Source organism: Thamnophis elegans, chromosome 7 (genome assembly GCF_009769535.1).
Source record: "Thamnophis elegans isolate rThaEle1 chromosome 7, rThaEle1.pri, whole genome shotgun sequence".
Taxonomy (NCBI): Eukaryota; Metazoa; Chordata; class Lepidosauria; order Squamata; family Colubridae; genus Thamnophis; species Thamnophis elegans.
This window is the reverse complement of record NC_045547.1, coordinates 29,279,523-29,304,734: the sequence shown is the minus strand read 5'-3', so window position 1 is coordinate 29,304,734 and position 25,212 is coordinate 29,279,523. Positions and strand designations below refer to the sequence as shown.

General features: G+C 38.3%; 1 protein-coding gene across 1 annotated transcript in view; it reads right to left on the bottom strand.

Moving 5' to 3' along the window:
• Positions 1 to 25,212, bottom strand: part of CYTH4 (cytohesin 4) — a 48,919-nt gene that overhangs the window by 12,325 nt on the left and 11,382 nt on the right. The window contains exons 2-9 of the mRNA XM_032220503.1: positions 20,154 to 20,236; positions 18,907 to 18,971; positions 16,916 to 16,982; positions 11,559 to 11,677; positions 11,357 to 11,437; positions 10,045 to 10,157; positions 8,377 to 8,525; positions 5,348 to 5,459 (exon numbers count right to left, since the gene is read on the bottom strand). Of these exons, the coding sequence (XP_032076394.1) occupies positions 5,348 to 5,459; positions 8,377 to 8,525; positions 10,045 to 10,157; positions 11,357 to 11,437; positions 11,559 to 11,677; positions 16,916 to 16,982; positions 18,907 to 18,971; positions 20,154 to 20,236 (789 nt within the window). The remainder of the gene's footprint in view (positions 1 to 5,347; positions 5,460 to 8,376; positions 8,526 to 10,044; positions 10,158 to 11,356; positions 11,438 to 11,558; positions 11,678 to 16,915; positions 16,983 to 18,906; positions 18,972 to 20,153; positions 20,237 to 25,212) is intronic.

Genomic DNA, 25,212 nt, shown 5'->3' with positions numbered 1-25,212 from the left:
CACATGACCCCAGGACTCTCCAGGTGAATCAGTTGTCAAGCATCCAAATGTAAATAGGGATGCTGCTGGGGTCATAAGTGTAAACAATGGTCATAAGCCATTTTTTTTTTCAGTGCCGTTGTAACTTCGAACAATCAGTAAGAGAACTGTTGTAAATCAAGGACTACCTGTACTACCTCCAGAAAAATAATTCACCTCACGGACTTCCTGGGGGCGTGGCCTGTTGCCGAGGAGGGCTCCACCGAGCTCCTCAGAGATCTGGTCTGTATATCTAAATAAGATCATAGATAGCACCCCTTTTTGGCTAAGAAAGGGGCAGGGAGTAGCTCTGTAGGCTAGGGTCTATTCGTAAGCCACAGCCTTTTTCTTTTTTTGGCTGTGGATAGAGATTAGATCCAGCCGGAGCGGAGCTTTTATCTCCAGCCAGTTCTTCTCAGCTGCCTTTTTTTTTGGCAGCCCCAGACAGGCTAGCCCCCCCCAGGACAAAACAAAGTTTTTTTTCAAGCTAGAATTGATACGGGCGGGTCCCACCCCTGTGAGATTTATGTTTCTATTACTATCTTAAATACCAGCACCATTTGTCTTAGAGACTTCTTTGTCTAAATGGATTTCAAAATGGCGATTTCTCTCCGTGGATGATTGATAGTGGATATACTTAGCCGGTTTTACCTTCCTGCAGACCGCTCCTTAACAAAATAAACTCTTCTTCTTTGGAAACAGAGGGGAGCAAAGCGCTGCTTACTTGTTTATTTATTATGGCACCCAGGTCAAAGAAGCGCCTTGCTACAAATGTGTCTAAAGAATTTAAAGAATTTTTACTGGAACCACAGCCTTTGTCTCCTACGCCCTCTACTGGAGAACTTTTAACACAGGAATATTTCTTTAAAATGTTTAATGATTTTAAACAAGAAATTAAGGAATTTGTATTGGAACTATATGATGATTTAAAGTCTAAAGTTAATCAAATGAAGGCGAATACGTTTGCAGCCGTGTCTGCCCTGTCAGATTATTCTGCTGAAATAGAGAACAAATTGGAAAGTTTGGAGAAGGCTAATTTTAATTTGACTACCAATATTCAAATTTTACAACAAAAAATTAGAGACACTGAACAACAGCTTATGATGATAAATTTTAATAGGAAGGCATTTGCAATAAGAGTCAGAGGATTCCGTGAAAAGGAGCAAGAGAATCTGAAACAGACCTTTGCTGAAGCCTTCAGCCATGCGGTGGGAAGCCCGGAACTTAATTTTGACTGGCAGATTCGGAAAATCTATCGCCAGAACTCATTGATAGCGGAACAGCGACAGCTCCCGAGGGACATAATTATACATTTCTCTACAAAAGAAGCTAGAAACGCGATTGTGCAAAAGTTTCATAACAACAGTCTCCGAGTTGATGACCAGGACCTGATTGTCTTCAAAGATATACCTTTCCAGATGTTGAAAGCAAGAAGGGACTACACCTTTTTAACTAAAGAGCTTAGGAGTCAACAGATTCGATACAGATGGGAGGCCCCTGCCGGCATCACGGTTACATTTGAGAATCAAAGATTTCGTCTTAACTCTGTTTCGGAGGCTCAAGATTTCTACTGTAGGACTTTGAAGGCGGGACTTCCTGACTCACTTGGAAGAGAGGAGAGACAAGCGGAAGGAGAAGGCAAACGGCAGGCCATGTGGCTGCAAGATGGAGGGGGTAGCCTTTCCTCCCTCGGAGAAGCAGAAAAACGGAGATCGAGAATTTAGACATTTCAAAATATTCGCCAAAGTTAAGGACTGAATGGGGGTTTGAGACCTCTCTCCGGTAGAAAAAGCGGACTAATTCTTATCAGAAGGGAAAGCTGGGTGAAACTACTTTGAGCTAGATTTTAAATTAACGTTAGCATAAATTTGATAGTGGTAAACATTAGACAAGCAAGGGATGAGGGTAAAATATATGTGGAATGATTTACGTTGTTTAAAGCTTATTAGAACAGAAAGCCGGTTGGGATTATCTTAAGATAGGTGTAAAAAGAATGCGGAATGATTTATGTTGTTTAAACTTTGTTAGAAGGGACTATTTTAAAACAGAAGGTTAACTGACTCTTGCTGAAAGTATTATTTGAATATGTGGAATGATCCATGCTATTTAACTTTTATTAGAAGGGAAAGTTGGTTGAAATTGCTTTGAGTTAGATCTCAAACAAATGTTAGCATAAATTTGATAGTGGTAAATATCAGACAAGTAAGGGATGAGGGTAAAATGCATGTGGAATGAACTACGTTATTTAAATCCTATTAGAAGAGAAAGTCGGTTGGAATTATCTTAAGATAGAAGTTGATTTCTGTGTAAAGTAATATTTGATCTACGCTGCTTAACTTTACTAAGAAGGGGAAGCTTGGCTAGATTATTTTGAATTACTGTTTGAAAAGGAGGTTAAGAAAGATCATTTACGCTGTTTAAATTTTACTAGAAGGGAAAGCTTGATTACTCTTCTGCAAAGTAATTTGAATATGTGGCATGAACCACGTTGCTTAAATTTTATCGGAAGGGATCATAAGGTTTAGGAAGAGGAACGGGAGAGTCTACAGAAGGTTGGGGTAAATAGCAAAGAAGTAAGAGACGAGAATAAAATATAGATAGAATGATTTATACTATTTAAGCATAGATAAAGATGGGGGGCTGAGATCAACACAAAGAGTGGTTCCCTTTTTTTTTCTTTTTTTCTTTTCTCTTTTCTTTTCTCTCTTCTTTTTTTTTCTGTTTTTCTTTTTTTTTGACATATTACTTTTATTTTTTTAATCCATATGTATACAAGATATTTTAGACAGAAGGTAGTGCCAGGTGTGGGCCCTGGGAAGTCGGGAGGATTAGGGATGGGGATTTGTGGGGGTGGGGGGTGTTAACATAGTCTTAATAAGAACAAGAATGTATTTATATACGGTGGTTCTTTTTTTTCTTTTTTCTTTTTTTCCTTGGTTCATTTTACTTTTATCAGATCAAACAACACTCGAATAAAGGCATACACCAAGGAGGGAGGTAGAGGGAAAGAAGAGGGAGGAGTAAGGAAGGAGTAAGGGGAATGTAAGGAGGGTGTGTGGGGAGTAAGGGGATAAGGAAGGCTTGAGGGGAAAGGGAAGTAGGAGGGGAGTGTTAGAGGGAGAAAGGAAAGTTGGAGGGGGTAGATGGGGTGTATGGAGGATGGAAGGGTTAGGTGGGGTTGTGAATGATGAGTTGTGTTTCCTTTTTTTTGTTCGTTTTATCTCCTTTTTTTTCTTTTCTTATAGTAAATACCCTGTATATAAGTGATTGCAAATGGAATGTGAAAAATGAATAAAATATATTTTAAAAAAAAATAATAATAATTCACCTCACAAAATGGCGCCAAAGGCCCTCCAAGCCTATCTCCCAAACCCCAATGTTTCTCCCCTAGATATCATTCAGTTCCCACAGTGATATTGAAGATGACACTGTGTTAGAGAACCAACACTTGAAAAGTTTCATAAGAACATTCAGAATCACTTTCTTGAGATACGGCAGGTGGTTATTGGCCTTTCATCATTCCTTTAGAGATCACTTGAAGTCACAAGGACACTGAACAAAGTGATTTATGGCTGGTCTTCTCACTTAAAACCATTTCAGAATCCCCATGGTCATGTGATCAAAATTTGGGCATTAATGACAGTTGCAGCATCCCAGGGTCGGGTGATCATCATTATAAGCTTTACAGGCAGCTTTCGACAGGCATAATCAATGGGGAAGCTGGATTCATTTAATAACTGCATGATTCACTTAACAACTGAAGTGATTTGTTTAACTATGGCAAAATAAAAGGTCAGGAAACAGGTCAGTTCTTGACAAACACTTTGTTTGGCAACAGAACTCTGACTTAAGGTTTAAAGTCTAGGCAGGGGTGGGCTTCAAAAATTTTAGCCTGGTTGCTGTGTGGGCATGGCCATGGTGGGGATCTCTGCCCAGTTGCTGGGTGGGCGTGGCCATGGTGTGGCCTAGTCAGCCTTCTGCAGCATGATGGGGGCGTTTTTGCCCTTCCCGTGCTCCGGAGGCTTTTCCTGAGCCTCCAGGAGGGCGAAAACAGCCTCCCCAGGTTCTGGAGGCCCTCTGGAGGCCAGAAATGGGCCCATTTCCTGCCTTCCTGAGCTTCCATTAAGCCCGTTTTTGCCCTCCCCGAACCTCCGGGTGCACCCTGCACTTACCGGCATCCAAAATAGGCCATGTGGTGACTCCTGGGAAGAGCGAGGTGGGCGGGGCCAGCCAGGAGTGGGATTTGGGGGTATCTGAACTGCACAGAATCTTAGTTAGAGGTTCTCCTGAACCATTGCGAACCTCCCAGCACCCACTCCTGACAGGGGTGTCAAGCTCACATCGTCATGGCTGTGTCACATGACCTATTGGGACTTTTTCCCCCCTTTGTTAAAACGGGCGTGGGCATGGCCAGTGCATGACACATCCTATTTGTGGGTCGCAAGTTTGTCATCCCTGGTCTAGGACTACCTGTATATTTCTTTCCCTTTAAAAAAGTTACGGAATGGCAAAGGTTTCACAGTATCGCTTGGCTTCTCGGTGAAAGAAGAAGGGAGAGATAATGTTTAAGTAAAATTGGGACTTTGCCCCAGGAAGCTTATGGATCTGATTCAATTGGAGCCAAAATACTTTATTCTTTCTTTATGGCTTTTGATTTATACTTTTAAAGAGCACACAGGAGGACTTCAAAGAGCAGCCAGGAAGGAGAGTGCACTGTTAATCAGAAATAAGCCTTACAGGCTTAATCCTAATAAGCAGGTTGATGAATTAGTGAAACAAAAGTATATGGATGAGAAAGGAAAGAAAAGAGCATTTCATTAAATCATCTCTCTTTGAATGGTGAGCTGCTATACAAATTAGGGGTTAAATTACTGGTTCTTGACAATTCCAGTTCGGCAATTCCTGTTCATAAATTCTGTTTATTATGCAAGGCTTGGACTGGCTGTCGACATAGCTACATAGCTTTCAGTTTATCCTTTGAAAAAGTGTCCCCAGCATTCTCCCCAACCACTGGCCCTCCAGGTGGCTTTCCTCCAGCCCATTAAGCGATGCCAGTCAAGCTACCCAGGCCAAGTGAGGAGCAAAAAATCAGCCACTCTGTTATGGCCTTGTGCCGTTTGCAGGAGTCTCTAGAGAAATATATACCAGAACCAAACACCAGGGGTCCTTCTAGCCCCACAGCTGAAGGCTGGCTGGCTGATTTCTGCTGCTGCAGTCTTCTGCTACAATAGGAACACAACCCTTTTCCTTGGAAAAAAGACATTTGAGTAGAAGTCAGGAGCAAGGTTGTTTTTTCCCCTCCCTTATTAGCAAATTACAAGTGGGTTACCTAGCTTGAGGAGCCAGCCTTCCCGACTAGGGTTGAAGAAAGTGTGGGTGAGATCATTCCCGTCATCTTCTGGGATGGAAAAGGGTTCGTTTTTGATACTCTCAAATAAATTCTGCCAGGGAAAAGAAGAAGAGAAAGCAAGGGGAAATCATGATGAGTTTTAATATTTGGTGTACCAGATCAATGTATCTATTTATTTGGACAGTAATAGGCCTCCTGGTTTGAGATCTCAGGTAGAGTGTCTCCCTTCCCATAACACCTGTTCCTTTTGATTGGTTTCTTTGGACCTTAACTGGATCTGGAACCAGTCCTTTCAATGGACAATCCTTTCTGTATTAACTGGCAAATTTGCTCTTTCTTAAAAATTAACCATATAGACCTGTTGGAAGAAATGTCCATCTGGGTTCAGTTCCAAGTGGGGAGAAAGACACTGGAAACAATGGTGGATATTTGGAAAGATGGTTTTAATGGTGGACAGGACCACGTGGTTTGAGGTCCTGGGCAAAAAAGGCACATGGGAGAGAGGGGGGGAGGAAGGGAGTGAGGGAGAGGGAGAGGGATAAGGAGAAGGAGAGATTGATTGATTTATACCAGCAGTGCGTTGCTTCTGGTTTGCTCCCGGTGCTCCTGGCAAAGCGATTGCGACGTGAACTGATACCAACCAGATCCAATACCAACCAGTAAACCTCTGATTTATACCCCCTGTTGAGCTTTGAATTTGAGGTTGTATTCTGATTGGTTGTCAAACTCCCATAGGGTCATGCAGGGGCAACTCTGTAGGCTGTCCTGAGTCCCAAGCTTGGTTGACTCTTGCTGGGTGATGATGTAATGAAAGCGTTTTGGGATTCCTATTATGGCTCTGCCTGAAGGAGGTAGACTTTGTTATGTAGAATAGATTGGCCCACGCCTTAATGGCCCATTGACAAAAGTGTGGAGGAGCTGAGTTTCTGCCTCCATAACCCTAACCCTAACCCTAACCCTTTTTAATATTTCCTAAAATATTTCATTTTTCTAGGAGAGGGGTGGGTGCTAACTTCCTACAGACAAAACCAACCTGAGTCACTAAACATATGTTATATATTATTGTGTTATTAGGAGTACATGTACAGTTTTGACTAAATCCCCAGACATCTAGTATAACCACTGATACAGTAGAGTCCAAACAAACTTCGTTATCCAGCAAAATGAGATAGATATATGTTTTGCAATTTTCTAAAAAAAATATATGAAGGAAATTAGTTAAACCACTTCATTCCATCAGTTCTTCTCTTTACGTGTGTGTGTGTGTGTGTGTGTGTGTGTGTGTGTGTGTGTGTGACTTCCTGCACTGAAACTATGTTTTCCTGCCATTCCTCTCAATCTAATATGAAACTTGAAATTTCTTGAGAGTCAGCAATCAGTGAACACAGATTACTTGGCAGATCAGGAAATTACTGGAAATATGCAGGCCATCCTAATTGACTGGCTTGTTCAAGTTCAGATGAAATTCAAACTGTTGCAAGAGACCATGTACATGACGGTTGCCGTAATAGATTGGTTTCTTCAGAATAACAAAATAGCCAAAAGGATGCTACAACTGGTTGGTGTAACAGTCATGTTCATTGCTAGCAAATATGAAGAAATGTTTCCACCAGAAATTGGTGATTTTGCCTACGTGACAGATCATACTTACACCAGCTTACAAATCAGGCAAATGGAAATGAAAATCTTACACAAATATGCTCAGGAAGTGTATTTCCATTTTATAACATTTTCTTAAATCTGAGAGAACCATAGGTTTTGTGTATGTGCATATAACTTATTGCTAGGTTTCCGGGGTTTTTACAAGTGATTTCTTATCCAATGAAGTAATAACTTTGGATTACTGGGATGTGATGTCATATATTATGTAATGTCCCTGCAACTTCCTGCAATTGCTCATTCAGAAAGCTTCGTTTTTACTCACAAAGTCATTTCAGATTCCTTTGCAAAGTTGCACAGGAGTGTTTCAAGATAATTTTTGAAAGCCGATACTGAATTTGTACAGGTTTGCAAACTTTTACAGAAAATACCTGTAGCTCTATAGTACAAATCAAATATGCTATGAAACCCATATTTAAGAGCCTGAGCACTGCAAGAAGAAAAATGAAAAAGACTGTATAATTCCAACACTCGCCCACATTCAGTAGAGAAGTGAAAGGTCATATATAGATGCTGATATAACTGTCATAATCAAGAGTTCCCATTAATCCAAGGAGGCTTATGTGTATGCAAATGTTTACTAAAACATAGCCGCGAAGAGCATTGCTGATGGGCATGTTCATTTATGACTATCAGATATGATTCTGTTTGTCTTTCATATACTTGATCAATGCACTACAAAATAAACTGAATATCCCTATCTAGTTTAGAGATGATAGAATAAATACAAATATTACCACAAATATTACAAATCCTAGTGATTACATGGACACATCCAATGTCATCTTCTCAGCAACAATTCAGAAGTGATTTTACATTTATTTTTCCAGTTTTTCTTAAAAAAAAAATTCCTTATCTAGCCTGCACCCTTGTACTTTCTTAGTGTCCCATCCAAATCTGACAAATTAAAAAAAAAAAAAACTAAGATCATCTGGATGGAATTCTTTACTTGAATATGTGATGATTTTCTTTTGTGTCTCATCTCATGTACTCCCTTCATTTGTTAGGATTGAATGTAATTAAAATATACTAATCTGGTCCACAAACTGTGAATACAAAATAATCAGTCTAGTTCTTTGGGATACTTGGCAATAAATTAGTGCATCTTCTTTAGAATTATGACAGTGTATGTCTAATATCCTCACAGTAATTTGTTTTTACTTAGCAAACAATGCTATTTATAGATACAATTAAGCAAATTCTCCTATCATTCAATGAGTATGCTGGGGATAACTGAATTTCTGAACAGAATAGTACACACAACCATTAAAACCACCAGAAATCTATTAGGAAAGGTCTGTTCATATCAGTAAAATAGATGACAATTTTAGTTCATTTTGTTACCTTACCTTCAGAAGCACTTCTTGAAGATCTGCTCCATTATTGATCCCTCTGTTCATGGACATGAACCGCTCAAATGGGGGCTTATCTTTGACATTTGGATTGTGAAGGCTGGTATTCAACATGATGACTGAGAATGAAAGGATGTAGCAGGCATCTGCCAAAGAAAAATATAGAGTTAATAGCTGACAATAGTGGATTGCTGAATGAGAGAGAGAGAGAGAGAGAGAGAGAGAGAGAGAGAGAGAGAGAGAGAGAGAGAGAGAGAGAGAGAGAGAGAGAGAGAGAGAGAGAGAGAGAGAGAGAGAGAGAGATCAGTTTTATTAGCAGGTTGATACCTTTAGAGCCAGGCACCTACCTTGATACCTCAGCTGGTATTTTCTCCAAAACATTTGTCATCACAAAGATAAGGTTGGGTTACATGTTTTTGTGATGGCCTCATTTTGTACATACATTGAGATTTTATTTCTGGGTCAGTGCAATAAAAATATTGGGACTACTATATTAAAAAGACAGTAACAAAGCTTAAGCAAAACAGACCAGAGTCTTCTGAAGCCATAATAAATATAAATAAGTAAAACAGTAACAGTAAGTTCTAACCAGTGGTGGGATTCAATTTTTTACTACCGGTTCTGTGGGCATGGCTTGGTGGGCGTGGCATGGCTTGGTGGGAATGACTTGGTGGGCATGACAAGGGAAGGATACTGTAAAATCTCCATTTCCTCCTGATCAACTGGGACTTGGAAGGCAGAGAATAGATAGGGGCGGGGCCAACCAGAGGTGGTATTTACCAGATCTCCGAACTACTCAAAATTTCCACATCCAGTTTCTCCAGAACTGGTCAGAACCTACTGAATACCATCTCTGGTTCTAACCTTTTTCAAATATAGTGTGCTATCTCATGTATTCTCTGCCCAACTTGGCATCTATTTATTTATTTTTGCCTTTAGATCCCTAATGGCTTTTATAATTTTCAGGAAGTCCTTTTTTATTTTAGGGGTGCAGAGCATACTCTTTCACGTTAATACTTATCAGGATGTGATCAGTGTTATTCTTGCCTTGTTTGTTGCTTTTAATTACTCTCCTAACAATGAGTTGAAAGTAAGGTAAAGGTAAAGGAATCCCTGCAGGTTTTACTCCACTGGTCATAGCTGACTTCAGGAGTGGTGCTCATATCCATTTCAGGAGTGGTGCTCATATCCATTTATTTAAGCCATTGAGCCAGCATTGTCCAAAGACATTTCTGTGGCTCATGTGGCCAGCATGACATCCCACTGCAGCATGAAGCATACAGCAAAACACAGAACACTGTTACCTTCCCACTGAAGTGGTACCTATTTATCTACTTACATTTATATGCTTTTGAACTGCTACAGTAGGTTGCAGAAGCTGAGGCAAGTGATGGGAGCTCAGTCAGTGGTAGGACTCAAACCACTGGAGTATAGACCTTCCCCAGCATCTTTTAAGCCACTAAGCCACTCATTGAAAGGCAGTGCAGTAAATATACATTAACTGAAGCAGCTAGATCTTGAGCTTGAAAGTTAGTAGATAATACAGAAATGTATTATAGACGTATTGATTTGAAGCACAGATTGAAATCAGACAGGCATCTCTATCCACGCTGTTAGGACTAGTATTTTAGGAACTTAAATAAATATCTCCATCCACCCATTCACCTGTTGACTGAAAAATGCCTGGGTTACACTGACAATACCAATTGGCAAAAGCTTCCATCATGCGGTCAATCTTCTGGGCTTCTCCAGGCAAACGGAAGCTCCACAAAAACTGCCTGTAAAGGAAACCATATCTTCAGAATCTTAGGTCAGAGTAAGGTTTTTCCTGCCATAGAAAATAGAGATGAATACAGCTTCTACTCTTATGATGTTCCAGACATTAATGAAAGCATGGTTAGTCTCCCAGGCCTTGGTAGAGTTGGGGCCCTTTTTAATTAACCCCAGTTTTGATTTCCTGTTGAGGCAGTTTCTCTTTTATATGTATTTATTTTTTTCTGTTACAAATAAGCTGCCCAGAATCACTGAGGAGTTAGGTGGTCTTAAAATTCAAATTAATAATTAAATTAACAATTCTACTACTTCGGGTAATGTTTTTCATCTGACAATTTATTAATTGCATTGATCTTTTGACTTAGCTGAGATGAAGAGGACAATCCTTTCTTTTTGCAACAAACTGAAGCTCGGGTTATAATTGTGGCTTCACGCATGTGACTAGGATTTTCTTTACACAAAGCAGCTAAGTTCATCTAAGGATGCATAACCACTTCAGATGAGTCTAGATTCTAAAAGCTAGATTTCCACAGTATACTCAAAATTGGGTTCATTTTTGTGGCTTAGTTATTTATTTTGTGAACTTGAGCCATTTGGATAGCTTCTAGTTCAAGTTATGATACAAGCTCAGTAAACATCTTGTGTGAACACAACACAACTATTGGATGGATTTCTCTTCCATGCCACAAATTTAGAATCATTTTTCACAGTGGTAGAGTCTTGAATTCTTACTGGCTTTGTATAGCAAGGCTGGAGTTTATCTACATACCATACATACATGCATGCATGCATGCATGCATGCATGCATAGAAATAGAACAAAAACTACTTAAGTGCATGAGAGAATTTATCCATTTGATTCACATAGGCAGCATCTCAGTTGGTTCCCCTCTAGAGAAGAAAAATGACCATCAAGATCAAAAGAGAGCCATAGAATAACAGAGTTAGAAGGGATCTTGAAGGTCTTCTAGTCCAACACCCTGCTCAAAAAGGAGACCTTGTACTATTCCAAACAAGTGGTTGTCCAGAATCTTCTGAATAGCCTCCAGTGATAGAGTACCCACAACTTCTGAAAGCAAACTGTTCCACTGGTTAATTATTCTCACTGTTGGAACATTTCTCCTTCCTTCTAGACTGCTTCTCTCCTTGATTAGTGTAGCACCTAGCCTCAATATTTGAGATACTTTGCATGTTTTGGAACTTACCGTAGTGCTTGCACAAGATTGAGATTGGCAAACTGGTGACATTCTACAAAAGCCTGCAGAACCTGGAGATTCAATGGATCCCTGGCAGGAGAACAAGACCAAGATAAGAAACATGGATTTTTCCCCACACCCAATATTTTCCCTGTGGCCTGAAGGCCGGAAGTGAAACATAGATGTGTTTACTCACTGACAATGCACTTACCTTTGTCCCAGGTAATCTCCTATGGCTGTTTTATTGAGTCCTTCTCCTTGGTAAAGAAATTTAGCAACTTCTTCTGCATCCAAGGAGAGTATCTTTTGCTCAACCAGATATTGAATACCCTGTTTGGGAAAATAGAGGATCCCTATGAGTTAACTGTGAATGGATTGCTGGTTCCAAGAAACAAACAAGAACTTGTGAAATAAGGGAGTGAGTGGTGGTTATTGTTATATATGACAATATATAATTATTGTCATATATATTGTTATATATTAGGAATATAATGATAGTTGTCTTCCAGTATTGAAGGACTGTTACAGAGAAGAGTGGTTAGGGTTCTAGAAGTTGTGGACCACTGGAAGTTTTCAAGAAAAGATTGGACAACCTTTTGCTTGGACCAATAGAAAGTCTCCTAATCAAACAGGAGGTTGGACTAAAAGACCTCCAAGATCTCTTCCAAACCTGTTATTCTATGTTCTTTGTTGTATGACTTGAATTTATTTTAAGCCATGAATTTTCCAATATCTCAAGTCTCAGGAATATTCAGTTGCCTAAAGAAAGCGATAATAGGTTATAACTAGTTAATAATTTCTTCTCTAGGTATTTTAAGATTTTCAATGGTTTTCTTTCTCAAAATTCAGCTACAACAGTTGGGCCATATGTTCCTAGTAAGCAAGGTATAGTCGGATTCTGGAGCTCTGCTTTAGGCCCTATGATTGTGAGAAATCAGAACTGAGATTTCTTAAGAGATTTCTCTGTGATGACATTATAATCATAGGATTCTCTTTCACGCATATGTAACTTCCTTAATTAATTGCATCAATTAAGTGAAGATGTTTTGTTCCACCAGTTTCTTATTTTATTGTTCAAGGTGTTCAACTGTCTTCAACTTGCAGCTGTGTTTACAATACTACTCCTCGATATGAAGGTAAGTGGGAAATGGTTCTCAATGTCAATGTTTTAGTGTTTATACGCACATTCTTATTTGAAGAAGAGGGGTTTTAAATAGGGCTGGATATATTTTCTAGTTGAACTAGTTTTGTATGGGTAGGTCCTTTAATAACCTACACATTGATCAGAAATAATAATGCAACTAATAAAGTGAACTTAAAACACAACGGTTATCAATCATCCTATCAAATTATCCTTTGTGTTTTTTCTTTTTTTAAAATAGAATTTATTTTTATTTTCAAAACAAACACAACACATCAAATCTTCCTTCTCTACATACTGTAGAAAGTGTATCAGTTGATTACAAAAGGTTTTCGTGCATCTCTTCCACAGTCATCAAGCATAATTCATATTAACTCAAGTATTTTAACTCAAATATTTATACATGTTACCCTTATACCTCCATTTTTATTTGACTATAATTATTTAAACATCCTTCATCATAAAATATACCCAGATTTAATACATAAACACATACTGGCATTTCATTTAATATTTCTAAAATCCTCCAATAACACTGAATTCTTATGTCATATTCTAGCTAAACATCCATAATATTTAATAACAAACTTTTCTAATCCTCCTTTCCAAATCACTGTTGGCAATTTTCATCTAGTTTCCTTATATTATACTCAAACATATAGATATGGGTTGTCATCGTTATCCCTCCTTTATTTGACTATATCCTGTATCATAACATTTCCCCCCTAATAGTCAAAACTTAACTGTATCTAACTTAATTCTTTTTTATTAACATTTATATATAATCCAAAAGGATTTCTAATCTTCCTTTCATGGGTACCATTCAATATTCATATCCAATTATTACTTATCATAACACTACACATTGTATACATTATTATCATTATCAATTATTTCTTTAACTATATCTATTATCACTAAATTTCACTAAGTTTAACTAGTTTTAAGTTATATTCTTCCATCTATCAACCTGTATCTTTCCAATAACAAAACAATCTCATATCTTCTGCCATTTGTGGTACCAATCCTCTAGTCATCTTCTTGATCGGATTTGTATGGACTTCTCTTAGCAACTCCTTGCTTATAAGATCTCTCATATAATCTTGATGCCCTCTTTCTGTTTCCTTATTCAGTTTGTCTTTGATTGTCAGTAGTGTTATCAAAACTTTTGCTAGTGGAATTTCTTTCTTTAAGTCCATAGGTTCTTTAATTTTATCTTCTTCTATATCTTGACCTTTGAAATAGATTTCCTCTCCATTTAATTCCTCTTTCTGTATTCCATTCTTTCCATTTTCAGGAACAAACCAATTACCATAGATATCAGCAGGTTTAGTCTATTTGTACTCATTTCCCACTTCGGTGTTTTGAGTTTCAATCACCCCGTTTTGCATTCGATGAACATTTTCAATTTTTTCATCATATTTTCTTGTTATGTGCTCTATAGGTATTCCAGTTTTTTTGTCTACTATATTTGATAATTTCTGTGGTTCTGAAAAAATATTTTGCAAAGTCAAGACCTCTATTTTTCCTTGGGATTGTGTCATTCTGACAAACACAGCTACTCTAGTTTTGAAAGATCAACAAAATTAAAGCATAGATTCACAAAGAACGCTGCTCTCACTTCTCTCTGGTTGAAAACATACTTCAAAGGGACCTCTGTGCGCTCTTATCAGTCTGTAGCCAAACAGTAAAGCCTTGCGGCGCCAAATCAAAGCAATCCGTGAAAGAAAGAAAAAACGTTATATTTTGAATACACAAAATTCTGATCAACAATACCTCCCAGCCTCCGGAGCGTAGACACTCTTAAAGAGTTTCTTTTTGTATCTTTCTTGTATATCAAATTAGAGAAAGAGGTCCAATATTTAAATGAATTAGAAAAATACCCACAGCAATAAAAGAGGAAAACTTTAGTCTGTAAATTACAGAGAGTCACAAAGAGAATGCAGAAGAAGAAAACTTAATCCATCCATTTCAAAAGGTTTGCATAGATTCAATCCATGTAAATAACATTTAAAAAGTAAGATAACCACTGTCCAAAACCATTCCAAATTCAATTCCACCACTTGATTCTTCTATTCTTTAATTTAAATTGTTTTTTGAGTTTTTATAGGCAGTCTCTTTTTTAAAACAATAAAAATTCCTCACCAGCTTTCTCTTTCCGTATCCTTCCATTTTGGAGCTGCCGCAACTTTGTCAGCCTTGGTTGGATTTTTTATCACCGGTTTGAAGAACTTCTCTTGCTTCTTTCGAGGATTTTGCGAAATCCCTGAGATCAGCAAGACATATTCTTCCTGTTCACCATCTCTTCGAGACGGTGTAGGTCTGTTTGGACCACCCAACGGCAAAAGTGTTGGCTGTGGTCTCAGAGCATTGAGACCACACAACCATCTCATCGTTACATTGGCTCCTCCCTCCCTTTGTGTTTTTTTCTTAAAGGCCTTGTTCATATTCAGCACACCTTTACTCCATAATAGTAATGTAGGTAGCTGCTTTTCTATTAAGAGTCTAACTACCATTTAATGATTGAATGATCACTTTTGACTGTAGTGTTGTTAGTAAAAGGAAGTAATTACACTGAAAGAAAGAAACAGTTCAGTGTGAAGTGCAGTTCACAATGGGTTACAGTTAGTGGAATGCACAGAGATAATTACATCAAGAAAAGAAAGATAAGGATAAAGACAACTTCAGTTCCTTCTTTATATAGGCAAGTACACAAAGTAGACCTGGTTGTGACAAACAGAAAGAAAAAGGGTAAAACCAAAACATGGGCATGTATAAGATCTCCAAGATGAAATTAGCTGCAGTCAACATAACTGCTTATTAGTAATTTTGGCTTTCCTTTTTCAAGTATAAACTATCAATTCCAAAGAAGAGAAAGACAATTGGAGAAAATACGAATATGCTCTCCATTCGTTTGTTTGTTTTAAGGAAGCAGCTGGTGGGAAGGATGCAGTTGGACCACAAAAATGCAGAATATTTTCTGTAGGTGTAGCATTTTTCATCAGAAAGAGGACCTGGGTTGCTTTCTGATCATTCGCTAGAAAGAGGACCTGGATTCCTCAGAGCTGGACCTGTCTTTCATCATATGGCTTATTTCATTTCTTATAATTTCATAGTGATCTCATTACTATGCTTTCATTCAAGTTTTCTCATGTCTTCCATTCTCTTTTTCATGTAATATATTGTACATAAATGTCTATGGAGATTCTCAGTCATCCAGGTCATGGTTGTCCCAAAGGTGCTTTTTTCCAAGAGGCAACTGGACTTTCTGGTTTTTCTTTGAAGATGTTTCGCTTCGCATCCAATATATGTATATTGTACATAGTTATAAAATTTGGCTTAACTAATAATGGGTGTATGGTTTTTTTTTTTTTTTTTTTTTTTTTAAAGAAACTAAGAGCCTTTCTCCAAGGCTGAGTTAAAGTGCTATCATCAGTCTTGAAACCAGTCAAAAACTTTATTGGCATTAAAGTTGCTGCATCCATCAATTCTCTATTGTTCTATTGGCAAAATGCTACCAAATGGTGTTATTCTTATTTATTACCCATGGGGCATATTAAGAAATGACTTTGGAGAATTTCCTCCAAAGGAAGAAGTCTTCCCTCCTCTTAGCATCATCTGACTGAAAACAACTATCAATTACACTCTTTACAGGGGGTTAGGGATTGGAAGGAGTTGAATTTTTTTATCAATGGCTGGTCTGGCAGATTTAGTAATCTTTAGTCAAAATTTACTTTGACTTTGAGCAAATATTTTGCATACCCAAATTCAACAGGAGCCCAACTATTATCAGATAATGGGGATCTTTTTGACATAGGTTTAATGCACTAAATCCATTCTCAAAAGAAACAAAAGCTTTAGTGCTTTTCTCGGAGACCATTAAACCAGGGGTGAAATTCAGCAGGTCCTGACAGGTTCTGGAGAACCGGTAGGGGAAATTTTGAGTAGTTTGGAGAACCGGCAAATACCACCTCTGGCTGGCCCCAGAGTGGGGTGGGAATGGAGATTTTGCAGTATTCTTCCCCCACCCACAGAACCAGTAGTAAAAAAACATGCATTTCACCACTGCATTAAACCCATATTAAAAAGCAGGGCAAACAATAGATAACTCAGTGGGGATATGCCAGGAAATGGCAGAGAGAAAGAGAACTACTTTCTCTCTTCCTCTTAATTGTCCAGCCCAAGTACCATCACCTTTGTTTCAGCTACTATTTGAGCTGATTCCTGAGATGCACATTGGATTTGAGACATGGTAGGCACAAAAGTAATTCCTTCCTTCCTTCCTTCCTTCCTTCCTTCCTTCCTTCCTTCCTTCCTTCCTTCCTTCTTTCCTCCCCTTCCCTTCCTGAAATTAGCTGTTTGAAACATGAACGCTGAGATTGTCAAGGACCTAAATCTTAAATTAAATCTCAAAGACTTGTTCCTACCTTAACAGGATCCATATTAAATTTCTTCCGTCCAATGCTCATGTTCTTTTCCCTTTGAATATGTTTGCTGCAAATATAAAGATAGGATCAGAGCACAGGGAAAAACAAAGGAAAGCCACCTTCTGTTTTTTCGAGCTGTTTGCTAAGTCCCAGAAATATACACCAAACTTCCCCCATTAGATGCATCCAAGTTCAGTTTATACAGCTGACTTACTTAATTTCAGGCACATTAAATCTCAGTCACTTACTTGTTTTATATCAGACAAAATATAGGTACAAATGAAACATTACTAATTTATGAAATAAAAGGAACAGTATGAAGCAAAGTAAATCTTCCCTGCTGTTGCTCTGTGCACATCTTACAGAGCTTATCATGCAAAAAGTTAATTAATTATAAGTAATATTATAAGCAATAAAACCAGAGTCAGTTTGGTTTAGTGCTTAAGGCTTCAGGGTACACAGCCAGAAATTGTGAGTTCTAGTACTGCCTTAGCCATGAAAGCCAGCTGGGTGATCTTAGTTACTCTCTTTCAGCCCAACTCACCTCACAGGTGAGTTGTTGTTTGTGAGTAAAATAGAAGTAAGAAGTTATGTTGGATATGTTTGCTGCCTTGAGTTATTTATAAAAAATAATAAAGCTGATAAATAAACATTTCTATTCCATTATATACTACTACTACTACTACTACTACTACTACTACTACTACTACTACTACTATAGTAAAGGTAAAGGTTCCTCTTGCACATATGTGTTAGTCGTTCCCAAAGCTAGGGGGCGGTGCTCATCTCCGTTTCAAAGACGAAGAGCCAGTGCTGTCCGAAGACATCTCCGTGGTCATGTGCCAGCATGACTAAATACCAAAGGCACACGGAACACTATTACCTTCCCACCAAAGGTGGTTCCTATTTTTCTACTTGCATTTTTACATGCTTTCGAACTGCTAGGTTGGCAAAAGCTGGGACAAGTAACGGGAGCTCACTCCATTACGCGGCGCTAGGGATTCAAACTGCTGAACTGCTGACATTTCTGATTGACAAGCTCAGCGTCTTAGCTACTGAGCCACCACATCCCTACTACTACTATAGTATAGTATAAATAAGACATATGCTACTCTTACAGCTAAGATTACAGCTCTCTGTAATCTTATGTTTCAAATCAAAGTTTCTATTACATATATTGTTTAGAAGATAGCTTTAAGCACTTATTTGGCTAAGTATTTTTGTAATTTTGGCTTAGTAATATTTTCAAGGAAACTGGGAAACGCTGTATGATTGACTTGTCAAGTTGATGGCATATAATTGTTCCTTGTACATATAAAATCCAGCTGTTTTTATTGGATCAGTTTCTAATCTCCCCATGGAGCTCTCCCGGGTCCTGAATACCTGATACAGGCAGCCTGTAACTAGCTTTTTAAAAAAAACTGCTGTTACAAATTGTAGGCAGTGTTAAATGACAGACTGGCAGTTCTCATTTCAGACTGACAGATTAATCAAACAGAAGTTAGGATGCAAAACAAGCTGTATAATTCTGAGTGCTCTTAAGTCTCACTGCTGCTGCTTTTCCCTTAGCGTATGTTGCTTAAAGTGGCTAATTCAGTGTTTTTCAAACTTTGGCAACTTTTAAAATATATGGACTTCAACTCCCAGATTCCCCAATCAGCATTCTGGATCATGGTTGAGTTTAACTTCACTAGTGAAATTCTTCACTAATTTAACTAACATAGCAGAGACTGTTAGCTGCAACAGGAAATAACATTTTTATATAAATTATTCTCAAGATCCCTTGTAGCATTGAAAAAACCCTCCTTTCCCCTTTTAAATCCAAAGAGAACTTCTGTGTGGAACATACAGCATTTCCTAGTTTTGTTTTATATATATTTACTGTATGTATGTATGTATGTATGTATGTATGTATGTATGAATGTATGTATGTATGTATGTATGTATGTATGTATGTATGTATGTATTTATGTATGTGACTGGCACCTCACCATGATTGTGTTTGCTGGAAATGATCAATCTCCAGTAGTATTTCAGCAATCTCTTGATTTATTTTCTGGAAGCAAGAAAAACAATGAGAATGAATATAGGGAGAAAAACAATGACTTTCCAAATATTCTGTATAGAAGATTAGGTGGTCAAAAAAAAGACCAATAATTACATGGCAAGTAAACAGATACTTGCATTTTTCAGTCATTTCACTTAGACACAATATACACATTTATTTATCCTTAGAATATATGTCAAGATATATATATATATATATATATATATATATATATATATATATATATATATATATATATATATATATATATATATATATATATATATATGCTGATAAATAAATAAAGGGAGACTAGTATAAATCTATTTCAAGCTATTTAGCTCTCATCAGCTAGCCACACCCTTACTGGGAATCGAACCTGATGAGAGCTAAATAGCTTGAAATAGATCTATACTAGTCTCCCTTTATTTATTTATCAGCATAAATATAACAAATGTAACAAAAAAGGCAACAGTAAAAAATATTGGGTTTCTGTCTGGATGGTCTCTTGTGACGAGCCGAAGATAGAGAGTGGAAGTGTGACCTTCCTCCCATATTTGGGCATACCAGGGGTTGTGACTTCCATATATATATGGAAAGGTAGAGATTCTCAAGATCAATACGTCACAGGCCAAGTAGAGATGGTCATGAAGAAACTTCTAGTAATAATGCCAGGAGTCTTTTCCCAGAAGCATAGCCATTATCCAAATATATTGTTCTATCTCACAGAAAAATAGTGCTTACTCAGTGCAATACACTTGACTTCATAAGACTTTTTCTACTACCTGTAACCCTATTAAATCCAGGGTCAAAAATTACCTAGCTGCATTCAGATAATCCTTTGCTTTCTCTCAGGCACCCCTAACCTGGGGTAGTCCAAATGCTCTTGACTAGACCTCCTATAATTTCCACTTCACAGTCAATAGGCATGTGCAAATTACAAATTGTAGTCTACCCCATCTAGTTTCCAATTTCATTTTAAACTGTATCTTATTCCAATTTCATTTTAAATTGTAGCTTATTCCAATTTCATTTTAAATTGTACTTTAGCCAATTCCATTTTAAATTGTTTTTATCAGATTTTAGTAATAATTTGTGTCTGGAATGCTGCACTTTGAGATGGCCCAAGGGCTAATCAATAAAATAAACTCAACTCAACCCATCTAGTTGGTGAACCAAAGTGATGCCTACCTGAATGTCTTCCAGAAAGTTTTCCTGATGCTTCTTTATTATTTTTAGCTCAGCCTTCTCAGTGTCATTCAAGTCAGATGAATCTGAAAGAGGGACACATTTTTATTCCCACTACAAAACTCAGTGCAGTAATAAGCGTAAGATTCCAAAGGGCATATATGGTATAAAAAAAATCACACATACATGTAGATCCTTTCATTCGTATTCAATGAAAATCAGTCAGGTCTAGACTGTCATGAAAGTTCAAGGGACAAAATTGTCAGATTACTCCAGAACAAAACACATGAGTTGTCTTTAACAGAACAAGTAATATAAAGTACTCACAAGGAAATAAATTTGCCAGACCACCTTGGAGTCAATGAATGAGAAATCCAGGTATCAGGGCAAATGGCAATGCAGTGTTGAAGTACCAGTACAAGGCCTGAAATAGATTGATGATGTTGATCCCAGAAACTGAATTTGCATTAGCTAAAAACTTTTATGATGAGAGTTTTTTTTGGTTATGCTTCTGTTTCAGCTATTCCTCAGATAAATGACACCATATGGATGTTACTGGAAAGTCTGTTTATGTGTTTTTCATTGTTGAAAGCAGAAGCTGTGATGCAAATCCATGCAGATGCTGCTATTCCTGAGAATTTAAAAGGAGTTCCAGATTTTTTTTTCTGGCTTAGATGCAAGGCAAGCTAAACTGATTATTCTTTCCTATTGTTACCATTTTTAGAACATATCATGATGCCTGCTGAGCCATCTTCTCTGAATAGATGTCTTCTTCTAGAGAGTAAAGTTCATGACTGAGTAGGGATTTGAACCCAAGGTTCTGAAGTCCTAGCCTGTCACTTGAATTATTCTACTAAATTCTATCTCCCTACCCACTTCATCTTTAAAAATTAACATTATGGGAATGACAAACCCATTTCCACAAAACTGTTTCAAATTCACTTGAATTAAAAACTTAATTTGGGAATTGCTGTCATCATATCCTAATAAAGTGAGTGGTTAAAATCAAAAGAGTGCTAGCAAGAATATTCCCTGTGTGGAAGTAAAAGTTGGACTTTGGAGAAGCAGGATAGAAAGCATACTGACACTTTTGAACTCTGATGTTGGGGGAAAAATCCATCACAATATATGGACAGTGAAAGAATGGATCATTGAACAAATCAATCTAGAGTTCTCACTCAAGACAAATACGATCAGGTTGAAATTATCTTACTTTGGACTCATTATGCAAACATCTAGCTCCCTAAAGATGTCTTTAATCCTGGTGAAGGTGGAAGGAAGGAGACGAAGAGGATGATCAGCTATACGATGGATGGGTTGTGTTACAGTGGCAATGGGTGCATCCTTGGGAGAACTGAAAAACCTAATTGGGGCAGATTTGTCATGAAAAAAACCTTTTGCTGTTGTTGTTAGTTGCAAAGTTGTTTCCATTGCGACCCCATTGACAACATTCCCTCCAGGCCTTCATGTCCTCTATCATCCTCTAGAGTCCATTTAAGGTCACGCCTACTGCTTCGGTGACTCCATCCAGCCACCTCATTCTCTGTAGTCCCCTTCTTCTTTTGCCCTCAATCTTTCCCAGCATTAGGTTCTTCTCCAGTGAGTCCTTCCTTCTCACTAGGTGGCCAAAGCACTTGAGTTTCATCTTCAGGATCTGGCCTTCAAAAGAGCAGTCAGGGTTGATCTCCTCTAGGACTGACCGGTTTGATCGCCTTGCAGTCCAAGGGACTCGCAGGAGTCTTGTCCAACACTATAGTTCAAAGGTTATTGAACTTATATGGTTACTAAGAGTTCAAAATTTGATGGTACATAGTCAGTCACTGAATCAGTCAAAATGAGAGATTAAGCAGAATAATCCTATGGACACTTTTAACTCAATACAGCCTTTTTGAATGGGAAAAAACAGGGGAAGAGAACAAATAGATAATGAAGTGTAAATTACAGCAATACATCTAGTAAATGATCAAGTACTTTGTGTTATGAGAATGACTGCCTGTAGCTGCGGAAGAAGAAAGCTTGGAGTTGGGGGATCTCTTTCTCTTCCTGCCAGGTGGTAGAGCTGAGGTGGTGCAGTGGTTAGAGTGCTGTACTGCAGCCACTTCAGCTGACTGTTATCTGCAGTTTGGCTGTTCAAATCTCATCGGCTCAGGGTTGACTCAGCCTTCCATCCTTCCGAGGTGGGTAAAATGAGGACCCAGACTGTGGGGGCGATATGCTGACTCTGTAAACCGCTTAGAGAGGGCTGAAAGCCCTCTCAGCGGTATATAAGTCTAACTGCTATTGCTGTTGCTATTGCTAGGTGTGCTTATGCAGACGTTTGCATAAAAAGCAAGCAGGCTTTAGCTTTAGTGGAGACAGTCTACAAAAAGGTGAGGGTCGGATGAGTTGCTGTGAGTTTGAGCTGGTATGTGCTCCAGTGGTGGGATTCAATTTTTTTTACTACTGGTTCTGTAGGAATGCTTGGTGGGCATGGCAGAGGAAGGCTACTGTAAAATCTCCATTCCCACCCCACTCCAGGGGAAGGTTACTGCAAAATCCCTATTCCCTCCCAATCAATTGGCACTCAGGAGGCAGAGAATAGATGGGCGCGGGGCCAGTCAGAGGTGGTATTTACCAGTTCTCCGAACTACTCAAAATTTCCGCTACCAATTCTCCAGAACTGGTCAGAACCTGCTGAATTCCACCTTTGAATTCTGCTCCTGTTTGCTCCAGTAAATGGCTTTAATCTTCCATGATTGTTCTCAAAGGAAGCAAATCCTCTGTGTGAAGTATTTGAGTCCCAGAAAACCAGGGGTGGGTTCCTGCCAGTTCTAACCTCTTCTATAGAAGAGGTTCCACAAATCTACAGTGCCGTTTAGAACCGGTTCCAGCTCCTTCCCTCCGCCCGTCCACACATCAACAAGATGAAAAGCGAGAGGAGGAATTTCTGGGAGTTGAAGTCCACAAGTCTTAAAGCTGTCAAGTTTGAACACCCCTGGGGTTTTTTTCCCCTAAAGGGTTAGTGGTGCAAGTGTCCTGTAACTTGACAGCTTTAAGACTTGCGTGCTTCAAATGCCAGAGTTTCTGAGCCAACATTTTGGTTGCTAAGCAAGAGCGTTGTTAAGTGACTTTCATCACATTTTACAATTTGTCCACGCCCACCCAGTCACATGGCTGGTAAGCCACTCCCACCCAGTCACATGGCTGGCAAGCCACTCCCACAAAGCAGGCCACACCTACAGAAGAGGTTCTAAAACATTTTGAAACCCATCACTGCAGATAACTCACAACATGGAGGACTGAATGAGTAATTCCTTAGCGTCATTTCCATGTATATCCTGAAAATGGTCCAAATTGGGCAACTATTTTGTTGAGACAGAATACATATGCAATGACAATGAGAGCATAAAACCTAAAATTTATACCAGGGCACCTGTTGTAATATCCTTATCTACATAGATCTTCCTCCCCACTTGAGAGGAGATTAAGATGGTAGAAGATTTTGAAAGAAAGGGAGGCCTTATCAGAAGCTGTCCATAAATCTTACTCTAGGCTGTGAAGAGTTTCTGTTTAGTTCTCAGGAAAGGGGTGGCTGATGTCAGAGATAAAAGCCACAAAATGGTTTACTAAAGAAGCAGAAGTAGCAAGGGGGCAGGGGGGCAGTGGAGGATAATACTACAGTTAAATCATGAATGCTTAGCAAATATTTGTCTATTAATGAGAAACAGCTATTGTAACTGCAAATAAATGTATTTATTTGATGTATAAATTGTACCATTTATGAGGCGTTCACTCTAATGGAGAATAAAGGTATCACAGAAACTTATCACACAAATGTAAATGTCAGATCCCTCCGTGAAGGCTGTGTTTTCCTTTAGCTAAATACTGACATTCAGAATGGACCTTAGTTAGTTTGGGGAAATTAATGTTTAGCAGGGGTCAGGATTAGTTCTTCCATTAGAGAAAATGAGATGGTTCATTTCCAATAGGAGTTCTGCAAATTTAACTCACAGTGGTTATTGTAATTATGGGGACATTTTAAATTGCACCCACATTGGTTTATTTGATTGGTCTCTGCTACATTAGAACAAATATTCTTTGCAAGCACACTCAGTAATTTAGCAGCAGATCATTTTAGTTTTTTTCTCATTTTCTTCTGTCAGGGTAGAAAAAAGGAAGTTTAATCCATTGGTCTGGAAACTATTTCTCTGTATTTCATGTGCAGATTATTGCTAAATATGGTCAGAAAAAGGGAAGCCACCACCTAGACCCAAGGTGAAATTTGGATAGGAAAAGGGAGAGAGAGGAACAAAAATCCAATTCAACATGCCCATTTTTTCCCCCTTGGCTAAATGTTTAAAAGGAAAAAAAGAGGAAGGATGATGTGCAATAATTATTTTTCAGAGCCCTGATGTGAAGCCTGACAGAAATGGTGATATCAACATAGAAGAATGACTGGTGTTTTTTTTTAATGAACTTTTATCATTGGGAGAGGCTATTGATACATGACATCTTTAAAAAAAACTTTCCAAGTTTGTGTTTTTCTATTTAATTTAGCAGCATGATTTCTGAACTAAAAGAGGTTCCAAATACACTCATAGATTGCACAATCTCTGTTCTAGAGCAGGAAACATTTAAAGTCTCATATTTCTCATTGGCATTCAGAGATAATTCATTGCCTAACGATTGCCTCAACTTACTATGTCACTTCCTGATAGTACGGTACTAACCATATGTAGTGCACTCATCTGGTAATGCAGAGATATAATGTTTTAGCTACAGCTGGGATGAGCAATGGAGTCAACAAAAAATACAGCAGGATAAAAGATACAGGAACCATGGTGGCACACTGGTTAGAATGCAGTATTGCAAGCTAACTCTGCCCACAATCAGGAGTTCAATCCGGATGGGGCTTGAGATTGTCTCAGCCTTCAACAGTACTCAACAGACACAACAGTAAAATGTGAGCTCATATTCCTGGGGGCAATATATTGACATTTGTAAACTACTCAGAGAGTGCTGTACAGCTGTACACCATGGAGCAGTAAAATAAGTCTAAGCGCTATTGCTACACAAATTTTTT